The following is a 22,422-nucleotide window of genomic DNA, read 5'->3' as shown; positions in this document are numbered from 1 at the left end:
TTTGAAAATTACTTTGGGTGTGGATTTCAGATGTGAATGCAGCTTCAGCCGGTACAAAAAAAATGTTTTTTTGCAAGAAGATTGACTATTTCTATGTAGCACTTTCTTTATGCTGCTCACCGCTGCACCACATGGGGGTCAGGGTCAGACATGGCAACACACAGCACACCACTGAAAGATGTTTACATTTTCCACAGAAAAGATTCACAGTAATATGTTTGACAATTCTACAATTCACTTCTACAATTCACTTAGCAGACACTTTTATCCAAAGCGACGTACATCAGAGAGTAAGTACAACACAAACAAGGATCTAGAAAAAAGGGAACAATGTCAGTAAGAGCAAGCGATCAGCTTTGAGTCTGATTGGACACACAGGTGCTGACAGGCATTGCACAGAGGCAAAGCACAACATTGACGGCAGTTCTTGAGAGCTCTAATCAGTATAGAAACCATCTTATAAGTCATCGCTATCAAACAAAAAACAATCGTCACAACCATCATCATCATCAATGATATCGAAACCATCATCATTAAGTTAGTAGGTATTCATGAAAGAGCTGGGTCTTTAGCTTTTTCTTAAAGGTGCAGAGGGACTCTGCAGATCGAATGGAGTTTGGAAGTTCATTCCACCACCGGGGGGCGACAGAGGAGAAGAGTCTAGTCAGAGACTTAGAACCCTGTTGTGAAGGTTGGATCAGACGCCTTTCATTGGTAGAGCGTAGTGGGCGGGAGGGAGCGGCAGTAGCTCAGTCTGTAGGGACTTGGTTCTTGGTCCCGGTGCGGACCAAATATGGAAGTCGGTCTGGTAGCTGGAGAGATGCCTGAGCACTGCCGAGGTGCCCCTGAGCAAGGCACCAAACCCCCTCCCCACCATCAGCTCAGGAGCGCCCGCTGTGGGCCGCTCCGTCACTCTGACATCTCTCCATTAGTGCATGTCCATAGGATCCTGTTTGTGCATGTGTATATTTCAGCCTGTGTGTGTGTGAGCATGATTAAAGTGTGTAAAAAAAAAAAAAAAATTCCCCTTGTGGGATCAATAAAAGTAAATCTCAATCTTAATCTTAAATCTTAAGTGTAGACCTGGATGAGAGAGTTTGACATTAATATACAGTCTTTTTTAGGTTTTCGGAACACTTTACCCAGACACACAGGATAAATTAAGCACAGAGTGGTAGCCTATATAAAGACATAATGAAAGGCCAAAAATCCATGCAATGTGGTATATTTTGGTTATACATGCCTATTTTATGAATAATATCAAATGTATGACAACAATGTTTAACCACATAGGAAAAAGGCAAGCAAAATGCTTCTTTATCAGCCAGGTTTTCTCTCAATAAGTAAATATAAAGTAATTGCCCACTTTTTCACTAAATAACACATTCTCAGTTCTCTCTACTGGGTCTCCATCAGTATTTTTACCCCCCCCCCCCCCCAAAATGTGTTCAACTGAGAGAATGGATTGACAACAGTGTGATAACAGCGGCACATGCTTTGACTCCGCCTTCATGAAGGTCGGAACCAATCGTGTTCCAGCAAATTATCCCGGACGTCCCGCCCACACGCATGAAGAAGACAAACATGGCAGCTTCCACCGTCGGCAACCCGGACCTTTCAGCATCTATCGCTGGCATCTTAAATGGAAAACACGGCCCTGAACACTTGCTTGTTTTAAAAACATTAACGTCTTCGCTACGGGACAAGGAGTACAGGTAGGTGAAAGTCATTCACTGCCCTGTGGAGCGGAGACTTGGGATGCTAGCTTGTGAGCTGGGCCAGCATGCAGTCCGTTCTGCGATATGCATGAAGCATTATGTTACAGGCCCACATTTTGCTGTCATTCAGACGTAATTTTTTAATTCATTCTTATTTGTTTATTAAATGAATCCGTAAGTTAGCGTATACATTTTTTTCATTCGTAGTTTTGCGGGCGTTAAGTGGTTTTTTGGTGACTTGAGTTGCCATGACAACACGCACAGCTGTTAATAATGTAAAAAGTGACACCTGTCCTATGTGTGGAATAATTAAAAACAAAGTTCGGCTTCATGTCATATTTGTCCTCAGTAGCCCCTATGTATAGATAACCCTGCTGTAAAGAAACTGAGCTGTATTTCCTTTCTGTTGGTCCACTCTCTGTTCTCAGGGATGCTGCAGAGGAGGAGGTGTTCTCCAGTCTTTTCAAGGTCTTGTCCCGACTGAAAGATGAGCTGCAGGCTGCCAGCAGTGGCGATGAGGATGTGGAGTCTGACGCCATGAATCTGCAGTTAACTGCTGAGTGCTTCAGGGCTCAGAGAAACGCCTGCGTCCAGAGTACTCGCAACCAAAGTCTGCTCAGGTCATTCCAGATACAGTGCACTGCATACGAAGCAGTGGAAACATGTATGAAAATGTTGTGGTTGAGAATATGAGAAAAGATATACTAAAATAAACTGTAGTTTAGATGAATTAACATATTTTTGACTCAGCTGCAATGAGAATTCATCTTTTCATGTTGCAAGGTTTGAAGCGATAAGGCGTTAGTGCATTGCTTTTGTATTATGTATTTATTTAAAATAGTGACACTGCACATTAATGAACATAAACATGTAAATATACCAGATTGTAGCAATACTAGGGCTGGGCGATATGGACCAAAACTCATATCTCGATATTGATTAGCTGAATGGCGATACTCGTTGTAAATCGATATGTATTTTATTAACAGTGAAAACACATGGAAAATAAACTACCTGTTTGTGAATTTAAAAAGTAATATTATAAAATACAAATGTTCCTTAAATACAATAAAAGAGAGAGAGAAGAGGAGCAGGGTTAAGAGGGACAGACAGTCAGTCATCATCAGTGAGATGAGAAAAAGGTGACCTGGCACCTCTGTAACGTTATTTTAATGCAACATAAACTATATCCATATTAACGATATTGCCTTAGCCTATATCTTGTTTGAAAATATATCGATATATCTTAAAAACTCGATATATTGCCCAGCCCTAAGCAATATGCTCATTTCCATCTGTATTCCCTTCCCTTGGCAGGCTGGTATACACATACAAATGTATATAACCACAATGACAAGCAAAAAGCAAACAACAATATAAACTGTACATTATAGTTGACTGAGACACATTTATACAAGCATAAAAAGTGGCTGTGCGATGTTGTATGAAACAAACCAGGATAAAGTGACCTTCAGAGTTTAAGTGCTTAGAGTGCTGCTGAGGGATGTTAAGTGCTAAAGAGCTGGAGTGTTGTACATGATTATGAGGTACTGATGTAAATAGCACACTTACCCTGGAGCCTGTAACTTTAAAATGCTGGTGATTGCACGTAGCCCTACTGCATGGCACAGAGTTTGCATATACAGACATGTGTATGCACATACTATTAGGTACACAGGGTTAGATACATAGATGTGTTTATAATATATATCAGCTTCTATTGAAAAGTTTGTGTTATGTTATTGTGTCCACACTTTGACTGAACATATAATCAAGGCAACATCTAAACATGAATGTATGTTTTTCCTCTCTAGGGATCTCGGCTTCATTAATGTTTCTCTTAAACTCCTGGACTTCCTCCAGACCAAAAATGTGGAGAGTAGCGATGGAATATTTGAACGTAAGTTTAAAATAAGGCTTTTGATCCCTTGTTAATTAAAAAAGGTAGGCTAATGTTTTTGTATTCTCCATGGCTCAGCTCTTCGTTGTGGGATCCAGTTCCTTGGTAACTTAGCAGTTGGAAACCAAACGTGTCAAGATGAAATTTGGCAGCTCAGCTTCCCGAATCTTCTCCTGTAAGTTTTGTCAACATCAGTTGCTCTGAGTGTTAGATACTGTATTAATCCTGTTTCAAAATCTAAAGCTTCTTCTGTATCAGTATAAATGTGTGTTGAAGAAGTGATCACAGACCTATGTGTTTAAGCATTTGTCCCGACATTAAGTCCACTCAAACATTTGTGAACAGCCAGCTGCTCAGCGCTGATGATGAGAAAACGGTGAACTATGCCTCTATGGTTCTACACTCATGTCTGGATGAAGCCAAGGTGGAAGAAATGTCTGAGCCACAGAACATCCAGCTGGCACTCAGGGTGATGGAGCTCTGTAGGACACAGCCTGATCTGGACTGGACGTAAGAGTGTGTTTGTGTGTATAAAGAAATGTCATTTTACATCTTATCAAGGAATTACCAACTCTGTTGTACTACTTATTGTTAACTGTTTTATTCACTTCTAGGGTTCTTATTGCTACTCAGCATTTCCTCAAGTCTTCAGCTCTAGTGGAGAGCATGTACTCAGGGATGACTCACCATGAAAGGTAATTGACTTCAAATGCCAATAAAGACATTAAATGTCACAATAGACATTTACCATTTCTAGTAAATTACACAGACTGATGAAAACAATCTAACTCTAAAGAAAAACTTTTCTGATACTGCAGAACATTTATCCAGAAAACTCAAAACTACATGTGAATGAAGACCTAGATTGCTAATAAGATTAAAAATTTGATATGGATGACTTAAAAATATGTGTGTAATTTCCAGGGTGACTCTATTAGAGCTGCTCTTTGCCCAGCTGAGAGAGGAGGACTCAGACGACTGTGGCGTCCCTCCCAGCGTGGCTCGCTTTCTGGCTGGGTCCTTCCAGAAAGGTTGTGGAGCCGTACTGACACTCGCAACTGGCTCCGCTTCCAGTGATGAGGTAGAGGCCGTCAACCTGACTGTTGTATTTTCCTGAAGCATTTTTTCAATACTGGGAAATATATTTAGCCTGTTGTTTGCACTCCCCTGTAGGTCCTGCAGGAGGCGCTGACTGTGATTAGTCTGCTGGATGTGCTGTGTGAGATGACCTCAGACCTCAAGCAGTTCATGTTCCTACAGGACCATCCAGATCTGCTGGTGACCACTGTCGGTAATTAAAAACAAAACCCCTAACCTTTTTGAACGCCTTCATCACATGCATCATATTTACAAGCAATAAACACACAGCAGACATTAAATAAGGATGAGCATTTGCTTTAATAAAAACTCAACCACAATGTCTGACGTAAAAGTTTCTTCGACGTACTTAAAATACATAATCTGAGTTATTGGCTGTAATTGGTTGAACCTACATTTGGGAAAATGTTATATGTGTTTCTTTTTTATCTGTTGACTGTGTGTGCTCGCAACCTTAATATTTTTCTCTGCAGAGCTCCTGAAGCAGGTTCATGCTATCGGGAAGGCGAGTAAGAACATCTTCAGTTCTGCTCAAAACTTCTCGTCCTTAAGTGGAGATGGAGACTCTTCCCCCGAATCTCCTGTCATCAGCTTCAAGGCCCACCTCGTCAGGCTGATAGGAAACCTCTGTCACAGCAACCCCAACAACCAGAACAAGGTTTGGAATGGATCAATGAGATACTTTAATAATTGATTTTAAGTGCTGGTCTAGTTTGTGTTCACACTTACTTATTCCAAACTAAACGACAGCTGTAACCTTAGAGCCAGCCATATAGCTCTCATTTCACACTAGCTCCAAAATAGAACCAAATGAACAAACTGTGGGTCTGTTACCGAACAGGTAAGGAAACCCATAATTGAATGATTAATTACCAAGCTTGAATAACACAATATTCAGTATGTGATTATGCTTATATAACTATATCCTTACACCCTGTGGAAAAGTAGAAATGAGTGAAAGGATGTTGAATGAAGTCCACATTCAAAGGTAGATTGTCTGTTAGAAAATAAGTAATATAGTATCAACCATAATTAGGAAAACAGTGCTAAAAACCATCAAAATCACCATCAGTGTAATATTTAACCAAATGACGGTCCTCAGCCATTAAGATCTGGAGAAACTAAGAGTAAGAGTAAAAAGGGTGAATACATATTGTTATTCATGGGGTGTTTTCTCCTGTTTTTTCTACTGATCCCTCATCTAATTGGATCCAGGGTCTCTTAAGATTTAGTGAGCACCCTTGATCAGACTAACACAATAGTCTGATCAAGAGGCCATAGGTCAAGAGGAGGTCTGTGAGGCCCTCCTGTTTTTGCTTTGACCGCCCTATCGCTAGACTAAATTAGCATTTTTAGAGTGCCGTATCCTGCAATGCGCTGTTGAAGCAAACCACATGATCTCTTGAGGACTGCAAATGAGTGTGATGCCTAATGAGGAGGATACTAAGACTCCCTATGACTGAAGGCTGAAGAGTTCATTTGAACACAACAAACTTGGTCTTGCATTGAAAAGTGAAACATTCCCTCCCTGGCTTTAGTGATTTTTATCAGTTCCCCTCCATTGCCATCTGTCAGTATCTCTCTGTTAAGAGAAAGCCCAGATAGACAATAAAGTGTATGGGGAGGAGTTGGCCTCTCTCTGTGGCACATTATAGACTCAGTCCTACTTAATAGAAACAGATTTGTGGAATGCTTGTGGGATGGCCACCCTCAGTTGGCCTCTCTATAATATTTATGGATGCTGATCTGTGGTCTGTCAGTGGTCAGAAATCACCCCATATCTGTTTTCACTAAGATCTCTTCCAGTAAACCAAATGTCATTCTGTTCACCTTGGGGAGAGATGGTAATTTCAGATGTGCATGTGCAGCGTGCTGAACTGTACCAGGCATAAGTCGGGGTCCAGCTGCTTGTTTTTCATCTCCTTATGGGTTTGGACATATGAGCAACTTCAGACAACCGTTTTAAAAGCGGAAAATTCTAAACTGGGTTCTTGTTCTCAGCAACTTTGTTTCTTTGTCAACTGAAATGACGTTTACATTTTCTAAAAGTCAGCACTTTGTAATGTTCTGGAGCTTCTAACAGTAGGTTTGGATGGAAACCACAAAGGCAAGAGGAGGGCAACAGCATGCAAAGAGAATGATTAAGCCTATAGAATTGAGCACATGATGCAGAGCAGATCACCCTGTTGTGACGGTCTTAAACATACCCACAACCACACTGCTGCTTTGGCATGGATGTGGGGCTCTGTTTAAAACAGGGACACTAAGGTTAAATACATCTCTTATTTTTACATGAAAATGGTCTTACTTAGTTTCCTCTGAAAAATTATCTTGTTAGACTGCACTGCTTGACAAAATCATTGAACTCACTTGAATGTTTCTGAGTGAAACACTTCCTCTGCTTGTTTTTCACTGAGTGAGGACAGGCTGTGCTCTGCTCGTTCACTCTTTGACATCGTTCTGAATTTTCCTCCTCAGGTGAGAGAACTTGAAGGCATCCCCCTCATATTGGACAACTGCAACATCGACAGCAACAACCCATGTATCCTTTGTTTTCAGAAGCTGACACCAAGACATCTGTTTATCAACATACACTTACAGTTTATCAAAGTCATTGTTCATATCGTCACTGTGTATCTGTGCATGTTTACACCGGGAAGCTGGTGGGTTTACAACCATAAAAAGTGTTCTTCAAAAGGCCAAACAAACTTTCTGAAACTGTCAAACTCTCCTCCACAGTTTAATATCTTTTTATTTAAATGGGAGTAGTGATGACCGAAGTCAGTTAGTGAACACGGGTGAAGTCTTTTGGTTATTCTTTCAAAAGCTTTGTTTTGTAGAATATAACAGTTTAGTCTATCACTGTATCAGAGAATTACCCAATTTAATGGTCATTATTCTAACCACTGTGATGCTTTAGTTTTATTTTTTCACATGTGGTTTAATTTTTTCCAGACCTCATTAACATACATCAAGTCTGAACACTGCAGAGTACACCAATGTTTATTCCAGAGTCCTCTTAAAGGTTTCTTTGACTTCACTCATATCTGACCCAACAAAAACAAAATGAAATCTTCACAGAGAGGATTAACTGAAGGACTATTGTAAAGTTTATATCCCATCGGCAGCCATGTTACCTAGACACCTAGACGTCACGCTCAGGTTATTGTGTCATAACCTTTATATTATAATTATATATATATTATGCATTCAAACTAGCTGGATCTATTTCAAGCTTACAACTTCAAGTTAACCGTACAGATCTCCCTTCAAGCTCAACTAGTATTTTCACATCACCGTATCATCGAGCCTAATTTTTCCCATCAACCCATTTGTCCTTTTTTATTTGATAGGACAGCTGAAGAGAGACAGGAAATGTTGTCACCAGTTGTTATTAATTGGTCAAAGTGAGGGCACCGTTTTTGAACCAGGTCAACAGTCTAAACTGAGCCTTTGACCTTTTCCACCTCTATCATGAATACCTACATTCACACACATGTTCACAGAGTTCACTCCATCCACAATTCTCACACACAAGTTTCTGCATTTAATTCTCTTCAGAAAATGTTTGTGTAACAAAAAATGTTTATGGATTTATGCGGGGAAACTTGAGAGTGGCGAGCGGAGAATGTTTTATGTCACCAAACATATCCTGTCTGCAAAGCTCATTGGTTTGTTGGGCTGCCTGCGCACTCGGCGACCTGAGGCAAATACCAGGCGCTAATGAGTCTGACATCCTGAGTTTAACGTGTTTGGCCTCCTGCTCACCTCTCTCCCAGTCAATCTGTGATCTGTTATCCTAAACATGTACAATTTCTTTGTTAATTTTTCTTTGTACATCTGACACTAGAACTGCGTGCCAATGCCCTGTTTGGAGCATTAAGTATTCATTAAGATGTTATCATCTAAATTGGTATTTGGACTAGAAATGTGACACATTACAAGAAAAGTTGATGGCTACTGTTTAAGTTTAAACGTTAATCTATCTAGCTATTTTCATTTGTTCCATAATAACAAGATTTGTTGCCTTTCTCAAGTACACAAAAAGGAACCAAAGTGAGGTGAATAACTTGTTTTTCAATGTTGCTCTCCTTAATCGGCTAACTTAAGTCATCAGCCAGTGGGCGATCTTTGCCATCAGGAACCTCCTAGAACACAACGTGGCAAACCAGGAGCTGGTTGCCGCCCTGGAACGCCGTGGCACCACTGACTACTCTGCGCTCAAGGAGCTGGGTTTCCTGGTGGAGAAGCGAGATGGAAGCTTGCTGCTCAAACCCGTGAGGAAGGACTCTTAGATTAGAGGAGCAGCGAGGAGGGAGGAGGTCCTCAACCCGCAAGCAGGTTCTCATGTGAAGTATTTATTTAGAGAGGAATAATGTACATGTGCGTGAGCATGTAGTCATGCTACAAGCTTCAATCATTTTCATTTCAACTGAAGTTTCATTTGCAGGTCTTTACACCTGTGCACTAATAACATATGACTTGTGCCTGTTCATTATGAGTGACAGCCACACTGCCGATATATCAAGCAAAAAAGTCCTTTTCAATTAGTTATTTTTATCAGAGAAGTATATAGAGCTTACTTTTCTACCTCAGTAATGCTTGCACTAATGCTAAGATTGGGCGTACGGTATTCTTAATACACAAAAGGCCCTTGGGGTCCCCCTGGTATACAAGCAGGGGCTATTGTTTAGTCCTGACCTGAGTCTGGGAAATGAAGAGGTTGGAAAGGCGAGCACATGCTGGTACCTTTTGGCAAGACTGCTGCATAGTGGTTTAATCCAAAGACAAAGAGCACCACAGTGTCTGTGGCTTTTCACTTTTCACAGACACTGGTGTTACCAGCAGGGGCTGGGGTTTTAATCCCAGGCCCACATTGACTTCTGCAGTAACCCCGAAACAGAGAATGACCAAAACATGATGTAATCAACCCCCTCACCGCCTTTCCTACTTAAATGGTGGTGTCTTTGCCAGAGGAACAAAGGCTGTTTCCCCTCATTCAAAGGTTTAAAATATCTGCTTATCTAAGCGGCAAATAATATCATCATCATCATCTAGGATACGTGAGTGAAAAATGCAATACTACCGATTACTGATGCTATGCACGTGCTGTGATATGAAAACAATGCTCAGTTTACAGTGAGAGCTTGACACTGTTCCTCTACTTGCTTTTACAATTCTTGTACTGAAGTTTATCACAGTACTGAAAATAGTTTAGTGAATTTAACATTTTTCCTCATCTTATTCTTAATCGTCTATTTCTATTGTACTAAACTGCACTATAGATAAATGGGTCAACAGGGCTAATAACATACATTATCCATCAATAACAGTCTTAAAAGTCGTGACGCTGAGTACATGTTTTATATCTCGTCTGCTCAGTGCTTCAGCGAAAGCTTGATACGAGTACAACCAAACCACGTAGACTTTCTTAGAGCTTTCTAAAATACGATACTTCCTATTTAGCTGTAGTTTATAGTTTTTGTACCAATTCTTTGAAAGAAAGAGAGAAGTTCTGGAGCCGTAGAGAATGGAGTGAGATAGTGAATGAGTGAGGGAAGGGGACCAGAAGCATTAGTTTGCAGAATGACATCCCTCCGTGCTCCTCCTGTTGCTGGATAAGCTGAATGGTCCTGACACCTCAACAATGCCGTGCTTTACAGGCCTGCCCACACCCTGCTCCACCCTGTTTGCTCTGCCTCTGATTTTTAATGACAAAATGTATTGAAACAATCGGCTGGACTCTCCCCTCAATCCTCCGGCATAGTGAGGGGAGCTTATATGGTTCCGGTCCCCAGGATTTCAGACAGCTAACAAAACAGCTGTTACTTGCGCTCGGCTGGCTGGCTGCAATGCTTTTCAGCCCCACAGGAAAGAGGCTGTGCGAGTCAGCCGGGCTGAATGAGGTGGCATGGTCGCGGCTGTCTCCTAACACATTAGTACCACATCAGCCAAGACCAGTAGTTCTTGTGTTTCCCATATCAGCATTTTGTAACACAGAACTCTACTGTAATGTAACTGTGCCTTCCTGTTGACATTCGCTTTCAGCAAAAAAGACTTTGTCTAAGAGGTCAAATACATGCTTCATGTTTCAAATAAAATGTTTATCTATTGCTTAATAAATTGTTCTAACTGACAAAGCAGCTCTTTGTAATTATTTAAATGAGGTCAAAAATTCTGAATGTGACCCAAGAAAAAGTCAAGGCTTTAAAAAAAGGATGCTCAAATTTTATTGGTAAAAAAGAAAAAATATACAACCGTCCAGTTTGTATCTTCTACAGACTTAGATGTTGCCATAGAACAAAAGAAGAAACGTGAATTGTCTGTATTTAAAGTGAGGAAGCAGTGAGTTCTAGTTCCTGAAGGAGCTGTGAAGGCCAGCGGTAACAGACATTTGATTGGTTGAAAGCTCCACAGCTAGTCGGTTGCTGAAGTATTGAATTAACTTAAATATTTAACAGAATTTCCCACAAAATGTCATTTTTATATTTTCCAACACTTGATGAATCTCAGCTTTTCTGGGCTACTTTGAATTGTGAAGGATGGTGTTGAGATGGACGATCTGGGCTACTTTGGTAAAACACATGGAATATTTACAATCTAGGAACTTTGATCAAACACAGAAATTCCAATAATTTATAGCCTTCAAATCTGAAACAATGACATTAGAAAAGACTTGTAAATAGTGACTTTCTTCTCCATCTATAAATGACATAAAGTGCCACATTCCTCATATAAAAATATACTCTTCTAATTGTTTTGAATGTTGTATAAAGGCCTAAATAAACATTTCTGACTACATGAAGGATGCCGTCCAAAAATAGCTTTCAGGCCTTTGATCCTCTCGTACCCCCTTCTGTGTGGTTAGCGCACATGCCATCGACCCAGGCAGGCCGAAACCACGCTGGAAGGCCTTGTGTAAGCAGAGGCCATAATGTGGAATTCCACCTCTCTGCCGTTCATGGGAATGTTGGATGTATCTGAACCTGATTGCACCTCTATGGAGTTCCAATGAGGCTTACACGCTGTTCTCAGAAGTCAAGAGCTCTCTGAAAACAAAACAATGAACACAGTCGGGATGGAAAGTGCCGGTGAAACTAGACAAGTTGGATGCTTAAAATAGTATGGGAATATTTTCTGCCCCTTTGGTTCTTGGCATAACAAAAGGTCTAGACTTAGGGGAGGGGGGGGGGTATGTCCATGAGAGAGAGCCCTCAACAACACAATCCCCCAACTTGACAACATCCCTGGAAAAAGAGGAAAAATGACAACTAGAGTGCGAAGTCAAATGGAATTGTTTGATAACTGATGATGGATAGAAATGTAACTCCATGAGACTAAAAATGACTCGTCTGAAATGTTTCAGTAAAATGGAAATCATGAAAGAGGGGGAAGCAAATCAGTTTGCTCTCTGTCCTATTAGATTTTAGGGTTGAAAGATATGTGTACATAAATAATGTTTTATTTCAGTGTTCAAACAGAATACAGTGTGAGCATACAGTTACAAGTATTCCACTGCCGTCTCTCAGTCTTCATCAGGAGTCCCTCGTCTTTCACGGCAGTCTGAAGCGTTTTAGCATTTCCAGTACGAAACCTTTCTCCAACAATCCCGCAACAGTCTTTGTTGCTTTTCTTGTTGGACACGACACCTGTACAGTTCCATCTTTGCAAGATGTTGTTTTCAGATCTTTCTCCAGAGTTCGTGTTGTGCCACAGTTTTGAACCCAGGCAAAAACAAAAAAAAAAAAAAAAAAAGTTTTTTGTTTTCAAATCAGTCTTTTTTTTTTTGTCAGAATTCTCCAAACCCTGCATCGTTTTTTCCTTTTCCTCTTTCAGGAATTCCAAAACTGGATGTAAAAATGTGCAAATTGTTAAATAAATATTTCCAGGTCCTTCAATTCAAATTCCACTGTCATAACCCTTTCCACCTTCGTTGTCTTTAGCTCTGCGTTTCCTGTGTGCTCACTTGCAGGTGAACACTTCTGATTTCTCACTGCAGGTGTTGCACTTGACGAAACAGCACCAGTGGAACTTGCAGTTGCACTGCCAGATGCGCGTGTAGTGATGCGTGTTGTATCCCCGGCCACAGCACATCACATTACAACTGTCTGCGAGGGTGGAGGTGCCGTTGCACAGCCTTCCCCGTGTCCCTGTGCTCCCCGTGGCTGTGTCCTCTTCACAGTAGTTGGGTGAGCGCTCCAGATACACCAGGTCTGTGTCCGTGGGCTTCTGATAGCCCCGAGCCTCTTTGAGTCGTAGGAAGGAGGGTTGGCGCAGCCGCGAGGCTCGGACCGGCTCCACTTGAACTGCATCGCTGTAGCGTTCCTTCAGCAGGTAACCGATCTCTCTGAACTTGGGCAGGGTGATCCAGCAGGTTTTAGTGGTGCAGGAACCCGACACGCCGTGACACTTACACTCCAGCTTCATCCTCTCCTCTAGGATCTGAGCACACACAAGAGAAGACATTAGATCTCTATGGATGAAGTGATGGTTAAAAGCTGAAAATGATTTTGTGGGATTAATATATAAATGTTCTTTTAAAATTACAGTGCATAGCTGGTTTTGGAAACAGCCAATGGGCAATTCAAATGTTTTTTCTCGTCTGATAAGCTGGGCTTTCTGCGGACACTTCAACTTTCAGAACGCCGGTCGCTATGCCAACTTCACGTCAAACCCTGGGGGAAAAAACTCATACCCCAAAACAGTAGTCTCTAATTAAGTTTACCTTTTATTCAGACCACATAACGGCGAGGAAACTGACCAAACCTCTTGTGCAGCCATCCACATATAGAATTACTTTGTGGTTTGAGCCAGATTCATACAATAATGCTGCACGAAGATAAACTTGACAGGTGACTTTTGAGCTTGGGGTGGAAAAAAATCCTCTTTTTGTTGTAAATATATTATCACTTAAAAGCAGTAATTTTATTTATTTTGTTAAGATTTATTTTTGGCTTTTTTTGCCTTTATTGGAGAGATAGGACAGTGGATAGAGTTGGAAATCAGGGAGAGAGAGAGAGAGTAGAGAATGACATGTGTGAAAGGAGCCACAGGCTGGATTCGAACCTGGGCCGCCCGCTTGGAGGACCACAGCCTCCATACATGGGATGCGCGCACTAACCACTGTGCCACAAGCGCCCCAAAACAGTACATTTTTAAAGATAAACCCACCCCTACATCGCTGAAATTAGAGCTTAAGTATAATGAGTAAGAAGCAAGCAATAGGTACGTTTAGTGTCTCTTGATTGCTTTAACATTCTGTGGGACTTGGCTCTTGACTTTCAGTATGTGAGGCGATCTATGGTGCTACCACAACAAAAAGAAGAGAGAAACACTTGCAAAAATCTCCTCTATCTTCGTTTCATGCAGACTTATTGAAGGAATGGTTTGTGTGGCAGTGTCACAATTCCATGTCGGCAGCTTAATCCACCAGCTTTGTCATTTCTGTCCTACATAAACACTAACTTGAAAGCATCCATTTTTGTAAAAATGATACCTAACCATACTGTACAGGTTTTGTAAACGTACATCTATCGAATACATAGATAGACAGATACAGTTTAAATCCATTACCTTTCGCCCTGCCTCGTTATTGTGCAGGTTCATGAGCCGCCGGGCGTTTTTCTTGATCTCCCGAGCGTCCACAAAGCGCCGCGAGAACTCCACGCCGTACTTCACATCAGCCGAGCAGCCCCCCCACTTCCAGCCCTCCTCCCGGTCGTGGTAGCCCTGCTTCTCGCGGTCGCAGCCACACTGGCTGAGGTTGCCTTGGCTGCAAGCTGTGGTCACTGCATGGGCAACTCCTGCTGCTGTGATGGCATACGTGAATGCGGCTTCCCTGCTGCCTGAAGAGAAAGAGCAGAGTCTGAATACATTTGAATTAGAGTATAAATGAACAGTAACATCTCAAACGTGCTCCTGTTATCTTTCCAGATACTCTGCACTACAAACTGGAACTGTGGGATTTGTGGAAGAGGGCATTAAGAAGGCCTCGGCTCCATAAGAAAGATGCTCCTGAGCTGCACTTTAATTCCTTGACTTCCCTCTCCTCTTGGTCTTAACATGTTATTATCCTGTTCTTTTTGAAATGGTCTTGGGTTGTCTTGAAGTTATTTTATCTGATTGTACAGCACTTCAGTCAACATGATTTGACCCTTTTCTGGGACAGAGATGCAAGACTCTCATGGGGAGATTATAATCCTGATACATTGAAGGTGTGATTTCCCCCACCCTGACGTGTGCACTCAGACTATAACATATAGAGAGCTGAACACCAGCATGGTGCTAAGAAAAGATCTAATACAAGTTTAAGGACTGCCACAACCTGTAGGCATTGATTTGTAGCCCATTTCATTTATAACATGTATAATATAAGAAATGGTCCTAGTACTTGTGGTACTCTTCAGCTATTAGTACATTTCAGCCAGAATAAAAGTCTGGAAGTCAGAAGTTGACTCAGAAGGGAATCAGCATAAAGATAATTTTGCAGCATCTATATGAACTTAAGCTCGTGGATTTTTCCCCTCTAACTTTGTCTTTTTTTTTCTAACCTCTGGTGTGCATCAGTAGCCCGTCAATGTTAGAACAATAATAATTACAGTGAAGGAAACACAAGTGACATCTACTGGCTGACTGGAGGAGCTTTTTCTGGCTCTTCAATTCATAGAGTTGCCTTTTTGTTTTTCATCAATGGAATTTCTCACGCGGCTTGAGTGTCATTCTGTGTCCGTCTTAGGCGGTCCACATTTTTGTAGCAAATGATACCACTGTTCTGCATGTTGGAATAATCTGTGGCCAGACTTGACTTGGATGTGCCCATTTTTTAGCTTTTGGGTGTCACCATTTGACCTTCAGAAAAAACACATTTTTATTGATGGCGTGGAGGGGAAATAAGTTTATTGGCATTGTAATTGGTATAAAGATATCCACCCTTTCCAATCAGGATAATGCAGAGCCTCTCTTTTTTTTCCCCCTCAACAGCCCAGAGTATTAATGCATGGCGTCTCTGGTAAGAGGCGATTCTAATGGCCCCTGTCCAACCTGACAAAACTCGCTCGCAGAAACCATCGGGCCTGCGGTTCCCCCCACCCCCCGACCCATAACTCATAACAAACTCTGAAGCCTTCTCTCATCAGGCTTAATCTGCGATCCATTCAGATATATTGTATGGTGAGCATTTCTCAAGGCATCAGGCGCACGCCACAGCCAAACAGCCATCTCTTTGCACTCTGATTTGTTTTGATTGTACGGCAGTGCATGCAGGGTTCCATTGTTGCCATCCAGCTGCTGGAGCTGATTTCAATTAGTGGTTTGCATGAATCTCTCTGGTCTTTCTCATTGCTTAATGAGTGCACGGGCCTGGCTGGTCAATCAAGTGAAGTGATGGATGTTGCATTAGCAACACAAGAGGGGCTACGTTCCTATTTTGAGTAATAATAGACATTACAACCCAACTTCCTGAGATTCCATGATCCATCCAGGCTAAATATGTCTATCCATGAACTAACAATGGAAGTTTTTCTACCAGTTTGTCTTCCAGGGAGTTCTTATTCGGTCAAACTGCCTGCGTGAAGAGGACATGTGGATCCAAACTGGATCCAAAAGTGTCTCTCCGAGCTCGTTTACACACCACAAAAGAAAAGAGACATTTCCTCTGACAAAAGAAATAAAGGGATCCAGACGTCTGTCTGCCCGTCTCCTGTGTAGAAGAAAGTGATTGCTCCCAGAGCTGCTAGATTAAACATGGATCCAAACCCACAGCGAGACCGCAACAAAACATTTCAGACTGAAACACAATTTATATAAGCGGTTCACATTAGGAGCAAACAGGCCTCTGTGAGAAATTAAACTGGGTAGAATGTGGAATCAAAGAGGAGCGAGGAGGATGGTTGTGTGTTTCAGATGTTGTAGATGTTTAGTAGGTGGCCCTCTGATGAGGATGGCATTAGACCCTGCTCAGTAAAGGTGTCTTGACACTTCACTTACAGCTGATGTGACAGTGGGTGACAGTGATGTCATTAACAGCGGGCTGATTCTCCCGTGAGAACTTTGAGGTGCGACGTTTTGTGTACGTTTCTAAACAAGGAAGAGAATTCTCTGTGGCTGGTGTTTTCATTTCAGCTTTGCCCCTGGTGTCTATTTTATGCTACTTTGAAGACAATAAGAGGAAACCTTACTGTTGATATTTGCTCATCTGAATGTCTGCTGCTGTTTTATTGGCTTCAATGATTGTAGAGTCCGGTCAAGCATCTCATTTTGGTTTCCTGAGGCCGCTTAACAGACAAGTTAAAGCAACACCGAATTGACGGATTTAACTCCCTGATCACACATCAGTCAGACCACACTCGTGCCAGAGATTTCAACTGGTTGCGTATACTTCTGTTAAATTGACTCCTACAATTCTGAAAAAAAAGGGGTTTGACATGAAGCCAAGGCCTCTTGCGGCATTTAGTTTCCAATCTCTGTCCTCTCGTTTTCTGTGATCTTCTTTTTCTCTGATAGAAATGCTGTCAAAAATCTGGCACGCTTGTACACCAAGCAACTTTCTCCCCTCGCCCGGGTCTGCTTTGCTGATTTCCTATAGAGAACTAATTCATGTACAATTTACAACTGAAATCAAAACGACTTTTAAACAGACTGACCTACTCTCAGCTCTTGTCCAAAGACGGTCCTCTCTCCCAGGGCCGAGCAGTTCCAGCGGCCGTATCGGAACTGGTACTGACACTCGTTGATCCCCAGCTGGGCACCTTCGCCGATGACGATGATGGCATCGGGGCGACTCTGACAGAGGGCTCTCTGGCGTGGGGCAAGTCCTGGTATTTTGTTGCAGATGATGTTGGCACCTAGAGCCACCACAGAGGACAGCGCCCTGGACAGAGAGAAACCGTTAGAGGGGCTGTCTTTTACGAGGAAACAGATGACGGAGTGTCCAATCAAAAAAACACATTTTCCCAAATGTTTCACAACAGCTGTCGGCCTATAATCATAGAAATAAAACCAAATAAACAAACTAATCCAAAGTGGAGATCAGACTCTGCAACATCACATTATGTGTATTCTTATGGACCCTCTATAGCAGATTAAATAGAACAGTTAATTATAGAAATGCAAAGATTCAGTTCTCTCTCTTTCTCTGTGACAGAAAACATGAACCACCACCAGAGTTTGAGGCCCTGTCTCTGAATTAGAGGCATGTATGGTGCAGCAATCACTCTCTTTGTGAGCGAGCCTGGATCTTTTAGTGCCATAAGAAAGAGCTCATGACATTCCCCTGTGCCTATATGCTGAGCCTGAAGTAGTCCAGTATGACTCTTTTCCATATGCTGCTTTCAAATTAAGGCGCTTGTCTGACGAGGTGCCCTGAAGACAAAGTGGGTTCTGGTGTAATGTGTAAATCCATCGGAGCAGGTTATCTCATCAGCTGCATTCATATTACAACATGTACAAAAAAAAAAAAAAAAAATCATGTAGATTAAATGTTGGCCTCTTTCATACAAGACGTCATCGACTCCGCTCGATTTATGGCACAGTATTGGAATGAAACGCGCATAACTGCTCGTATTCTGGGGACAAAACGCCACAGCTCGTGTTCCGTGGCAGTGTGCGACTGAATTTTGGAAAATAAAAAAAATGATTAAACGTCACATGTCACGCATTTCCAACCTATGCTCTAAATTTTGGTTAACTGGATATTCCAAGTAGATTTTTTTTTCTCCCCTTACAAAATAAGTTCAGTGCCACAGCAGAACAAAATTAAGCCACAAGAAACATTTGAAAATACAATCAATGACTTCTGGACTTTGGCTTGTAAAAGTCGTTGTTTAGGGCTTTCCCTGTTCATATTGTCACCTGCAGCGAACAGCCAATGCTTTGGAAGTGCGATCTATTTCGCCGTTCGTGCGTAATTGGCCAATAATCTCCGCGCAATGCAGCACTCCTTCCAGTAAAGCAAACAGACGTGTGTTGGATTGAAGCAAATGCAGGGGATAGTAGACGTACAGGTAGCTACCGCTGGTGAGGATGAGGAAGATCTGCGGGTAGTAGACGGACAGCAGCGCGCTGCGAGACGAGATGATGAGCATGGTTGCGCATTGAACAAATCTGGTTCTGCTCCCTTGTGGCTTAAAAAAGTAAATACTAATTTAAAAAAAAAAATGAACAGGGGGCAAATATATCCTTTTATCTGAGGTCCAAACGTGCCGTCTCTTCTCTGCCCTGTCAAGAGGTGCTGACTTTGGCTAACGGAGCCGTGGCGCGCTGCGGCAGCTCCAAGCTCCGCTCTTCATGCGTCGGAGATGTGAGGCTGCATCCCAGGGCCGAAGTGCGCTCCGCCACCTGGACTGACAGAGGACTGGGTGCGAACAAGTGAGAGAGGAGGAGGAGGTGGAGGAGGAGGAGGAGGAGGAGAAGAGAGAGAGAGGGTGGGGATCAGATGGGGTTCCGGATGAACGATACCCTCTGTTCACGTCTCCTAAAGTGTTGTGTGGAGAGAGTCTAAGAGAGGGAGACAGTGGCCTCTCCCGGTGCACCAGCCCCCGGGGTGAGTCTGCAACTCCGCATCATCACACACAGTATTCCCACCCACAAAACACCACCTGTAATACCTTTATAAATCTTTTCAATCTCCAAGGAGAACATTCAAGTAACTAGTTATGGCTATTTTATGTTGACAGATGTACTGATGCATTTCATACATTTATTCGGGAAAAAAAAATAGCTGGGTGCTGGTATCCTAGTGGTTAGTGCGCACACTCAATGTACAGAGGCTGCAGTCCTCCAAGTGGGCGGCTCGGGTTCAAATCCAACCTGCGGCTCCTTTCCAGCATGTCATTCCCCGCTCTCTCTCCCCGGTGTCAGACTCTATCCACTGTCCTCTCTCTAAAATAAAGGCATAAAAAGCCTATAAATAAAACTTTAATATATATATATATATACACAATTTAGATGCTTCTCTTCTTCCTTTATGAAAGTAAACTGAACAAATTGACGTATTGCTATCGGCCTGCTGAATTTAATATGTATTTCTCTGACATTTAAAGACAGATTCAATGAGTCCTTTGGCTAGAAAATAACTTGAAACAAATCAATTCTAGTTGCAATTGAAGTCAACTTTTAAAGCCTAAGATGAATGGCTTGAAGGATGACAATGTTAATGAAGAGACTTAATGATAAATAACTTTTATCGTAGTGATGTGTGGAGGAATTCTATATTTTTGGTGGCTTGCTAAACTTGTGTATTTGCAGTTTTTCTCATATTGTCTTTTAAGGGAGGCAGATTCTTCCTGAGATGCTTCAGATAGTGATAATTGACCGATTCAAAACAGCGCCGCCATGTGGTAGCATGAAGGAAGTGTCATGAATCCAAAAACACCCAGACAGACAGAGTGCGCAGCAGATCATTTCACTTTTGAATTGTTGAAAGGCGTCTTTTAAAATCCTTCCACGATGCTTCAATTGATATCACATGTTTCCACAAAGTGACTAATCCAGTAAAAATCCAGGTCATCTTTGGAGTGCGCAGGTGTGAGTAGATGGAAAAGCGAACATGTATGAAAGAAAAGGAATGGATTCTGTTTTATTCAATTCAAGATGTTGATGTCCCCAGCAAACCGCGCTTCGTTTGCTGTGAGTGTAAAAGGTCCAGTGGGAGGTAAACATCCTGTTTAATCCCTCAGGACCTTCAAAGGTCGAGGAGTTCCTTAAGTCTGATTTACAGAGTGGACAGAAGACACAGTAAAGACCCTTCTCTGCTCATTGTTAACATTTTAGAGGCTGAAAATCGAGACATCTGAGCTGCACAAATAACCTCAAGGACACCGTTGAGAGAATTTCTTCCAAAATGAGAAAAACAAAATTGGAACAGAAGTGAAATAAAGTTTTGTTTTGAATATCCTGCAGCCACAAGGAGAGCAGTTCTGTGAGATAGAGGGCGACTTGGAGTGTAAAAGGAGAAAATAGCTCTGACTCTTTGACTGTTGAAAGATCGGCCGGATTCTTGTGAAACTAAAACGGATGAAATGTATACACGGTACTTTTCAGAATGATAAGCTGCTTTGCCACTAAATTGGACTTTCTCTCTCGGGCTGCTGAAAGGTGATCCAGTTAAACACGCTGAAACCTTGTCACAGAATGGTTTGCTTCAGAGGACAACTCGTAGAAATCCTCTCTGACTCGTGATCAGCAGGAGCATTATCAGACGTGCATGTATGTGTTCTTTGCGTCTTTTACTCTCCTGCTCTCTTTCTTGCTCTCTTCTATCCCTCGATTTCTGTCAAAATAATCCTCCTAAACCACCATTTCCAAAGCCAAGACAGCACTTAAGCGGCAGGCACTCACTGTCCTGGCGCCCACACAGTATATCTGTTTCTTTTCAGGGTTTTATACACAGAAATCGAGGTGAACATGGAGACTTGAGGCTGCCCAGATATCCTTCTGACTGCTGATCAGGACGTCTGATCGTGACAACACAGGCTTTAAATGTATCATGTTTCTTCTTAATCTGTCCCGACAGCCGTCAGTGAATTGACAGTTATGGTTTCGAGAGCGACACTCATTGTTGATGATGATGAGGGATGAAGACTGGCAGAGACAATCTGGAGTCCAGAATGAATAATGTTGTCGTTTGGGCTCTGTGGGCTTTTGAGACCGTCTTGTCCTTGAGCTCTGAATTTGGAGCTGAGTCGCTGATGGGTTGTACTGGAAACGGTATTGTCGCTCATTATAGCAAACATCTGATAATTCAACATAATTGGCTTTTTTTTTTTTTACGTAGAACTGCAGGACTCATTGATGTGTGTGCAAGACATAATCCCATACACACTCTCACAAGGTTAAAAATGAAACATGTTTTTATCAAAGTTGATGCTATACGGGTCAGAAAAGATTATCAGAATATACTTGTATATGTGTGAAGCACTGTGTCCTAGTCCAGGAACATTGGTCATTGTTTAGAATGTACAGTTAAGTGTAAATCCGAGTGGCAACCTCTGCCGTCGAAAAAACGAAGCCAATGCAGAAGTGCAAGACGCTGCAGATCGTTGAGTGTCTGCTTGAGGCTGGCTGTAAGAGACCAGGAAGTCACATACACAACCCAATCTAAAATTTACTGCGGAAATGAACATGTTGACAGCCTGCTACAAAAAAAAAAGACCCATTTTGGTGTGATTGGTTAGGTTTTGTGTAGCTCCTCAGTCATCCAGGTCAATCCAAGGTCAATTCGAAGCTTGATCCAAACGCAACTGGACTTGGTAGAAGATCTTGAAGGCGTTTCACCTCTCCTCTGAAAAGTTATTGTCGTCATCTGCCTCACATTGTCCCAGGGGTGAATTTTCTTATAACTCACCTGTTTTGGTTTTATGACGTATAGGAGTAATGCCTAGGCACGGGATTTAAAACCCGCCTCAGCTCCCGCTCTTAGCCTGTCATTGGGTTGACTGAAAGTTAGGGTGAGTCAGCATTTCCAGCATGGTGACCTCTTATCAACAGTCTTCCAAAACCCCCTGCAGTAACAGACGGGTGACATCACTCAGGCTTTGTTATTTACAGTCTATGTAATAATCACATGTGCATAAGGTTATTGCAATAAGCCATTTCATTTGGTCTTAAATATGATTGGATCCACTTGAAGATGCCGGTAGGGATGTAAAACAAAATCAATACACTTGAGCATTGAAACATGTTTTATGATGCTCTATCCATTCTCAAAAA

The 22,422-nt window shown here is 42.0% G+C and overlaps 2 protein-coding genes across 2 annotated transcripts; one reads left to right on the top strand and one right to left on the bottom strand.

Moving 5' to 3' along the window:
• Window positions 1-1,554: 1,554 nt before the first annotated feature.
• Window positions 1,555-10,221, top strand: atxn10 (ataxin 10). The gene is made up of 11 exons (XM_061029646.1): window positions 1,555-1,715; window positions 2,147-2,338; window positions 3,533-3,618; window positions 3,697-3,793; window positions 3,964-4,128; window positions 4,233-4,313; window positions 4,543-4,699; window positions 4,792-4,909; window positions 5,190-5,374; window positions 7,195-7,258; window positions 8,827-10,221. Exons 1-11 carry the CDS (start codon window positions 1,570-1,572, stop codon window positions 9,009-9,011), a joined length of 1,476 nt encoding a protein of 491 aa, XP_060885629.1. The 5' UTR covers window positions 1,555-1,569; the 3' UTR covers window positions 9,012-10,221.
• Window positions 10,222-12,644: 2,423 nt separating this feature from the next.
• Window positions 12,645-19,055, bottom strand: wnt7ba (wingless-type MMTV integration site family, member 7Ba). The gene is made up of 4 exons (XM_061030236.1): window positions 18,715-19,055; window positions 17,358-17,584; window positions 14,290-14,561; window positions 12,645-13,158 (listed from the first exon to the last, which is right to left on the bottom strand). The coding sequence occupies exons 1-4, from the start codon at window positions 18,795-18,797 to the stop codon at window positions 12,679-12,681; spliced, it is 1,062 nt and encodes a 353-aa protein (XP_060886219.1). The 5' UTR covers window positions 18,798-19,055; the 3' UTR covers window positions 12,645-12,678.
• Window positions 19,056-22,422: the final 3,367 nt, after the last annotated feature.

This window comes from Labrus mixtus, chromosome 22 (assembly GCF_963584025.1).
Source record: "Labrus mixtus chromosome 22, fLabMix1.1, whole genome shotgun sequence".
NCBI lineage: Eukaryota > Metazoa > Chordata > Actinopteri > Labriformes > Labridae > Labrus > Labrus mixtus.
This window is presented reverse-complemented; position numbering and strand designations above follow the sequence as displayed.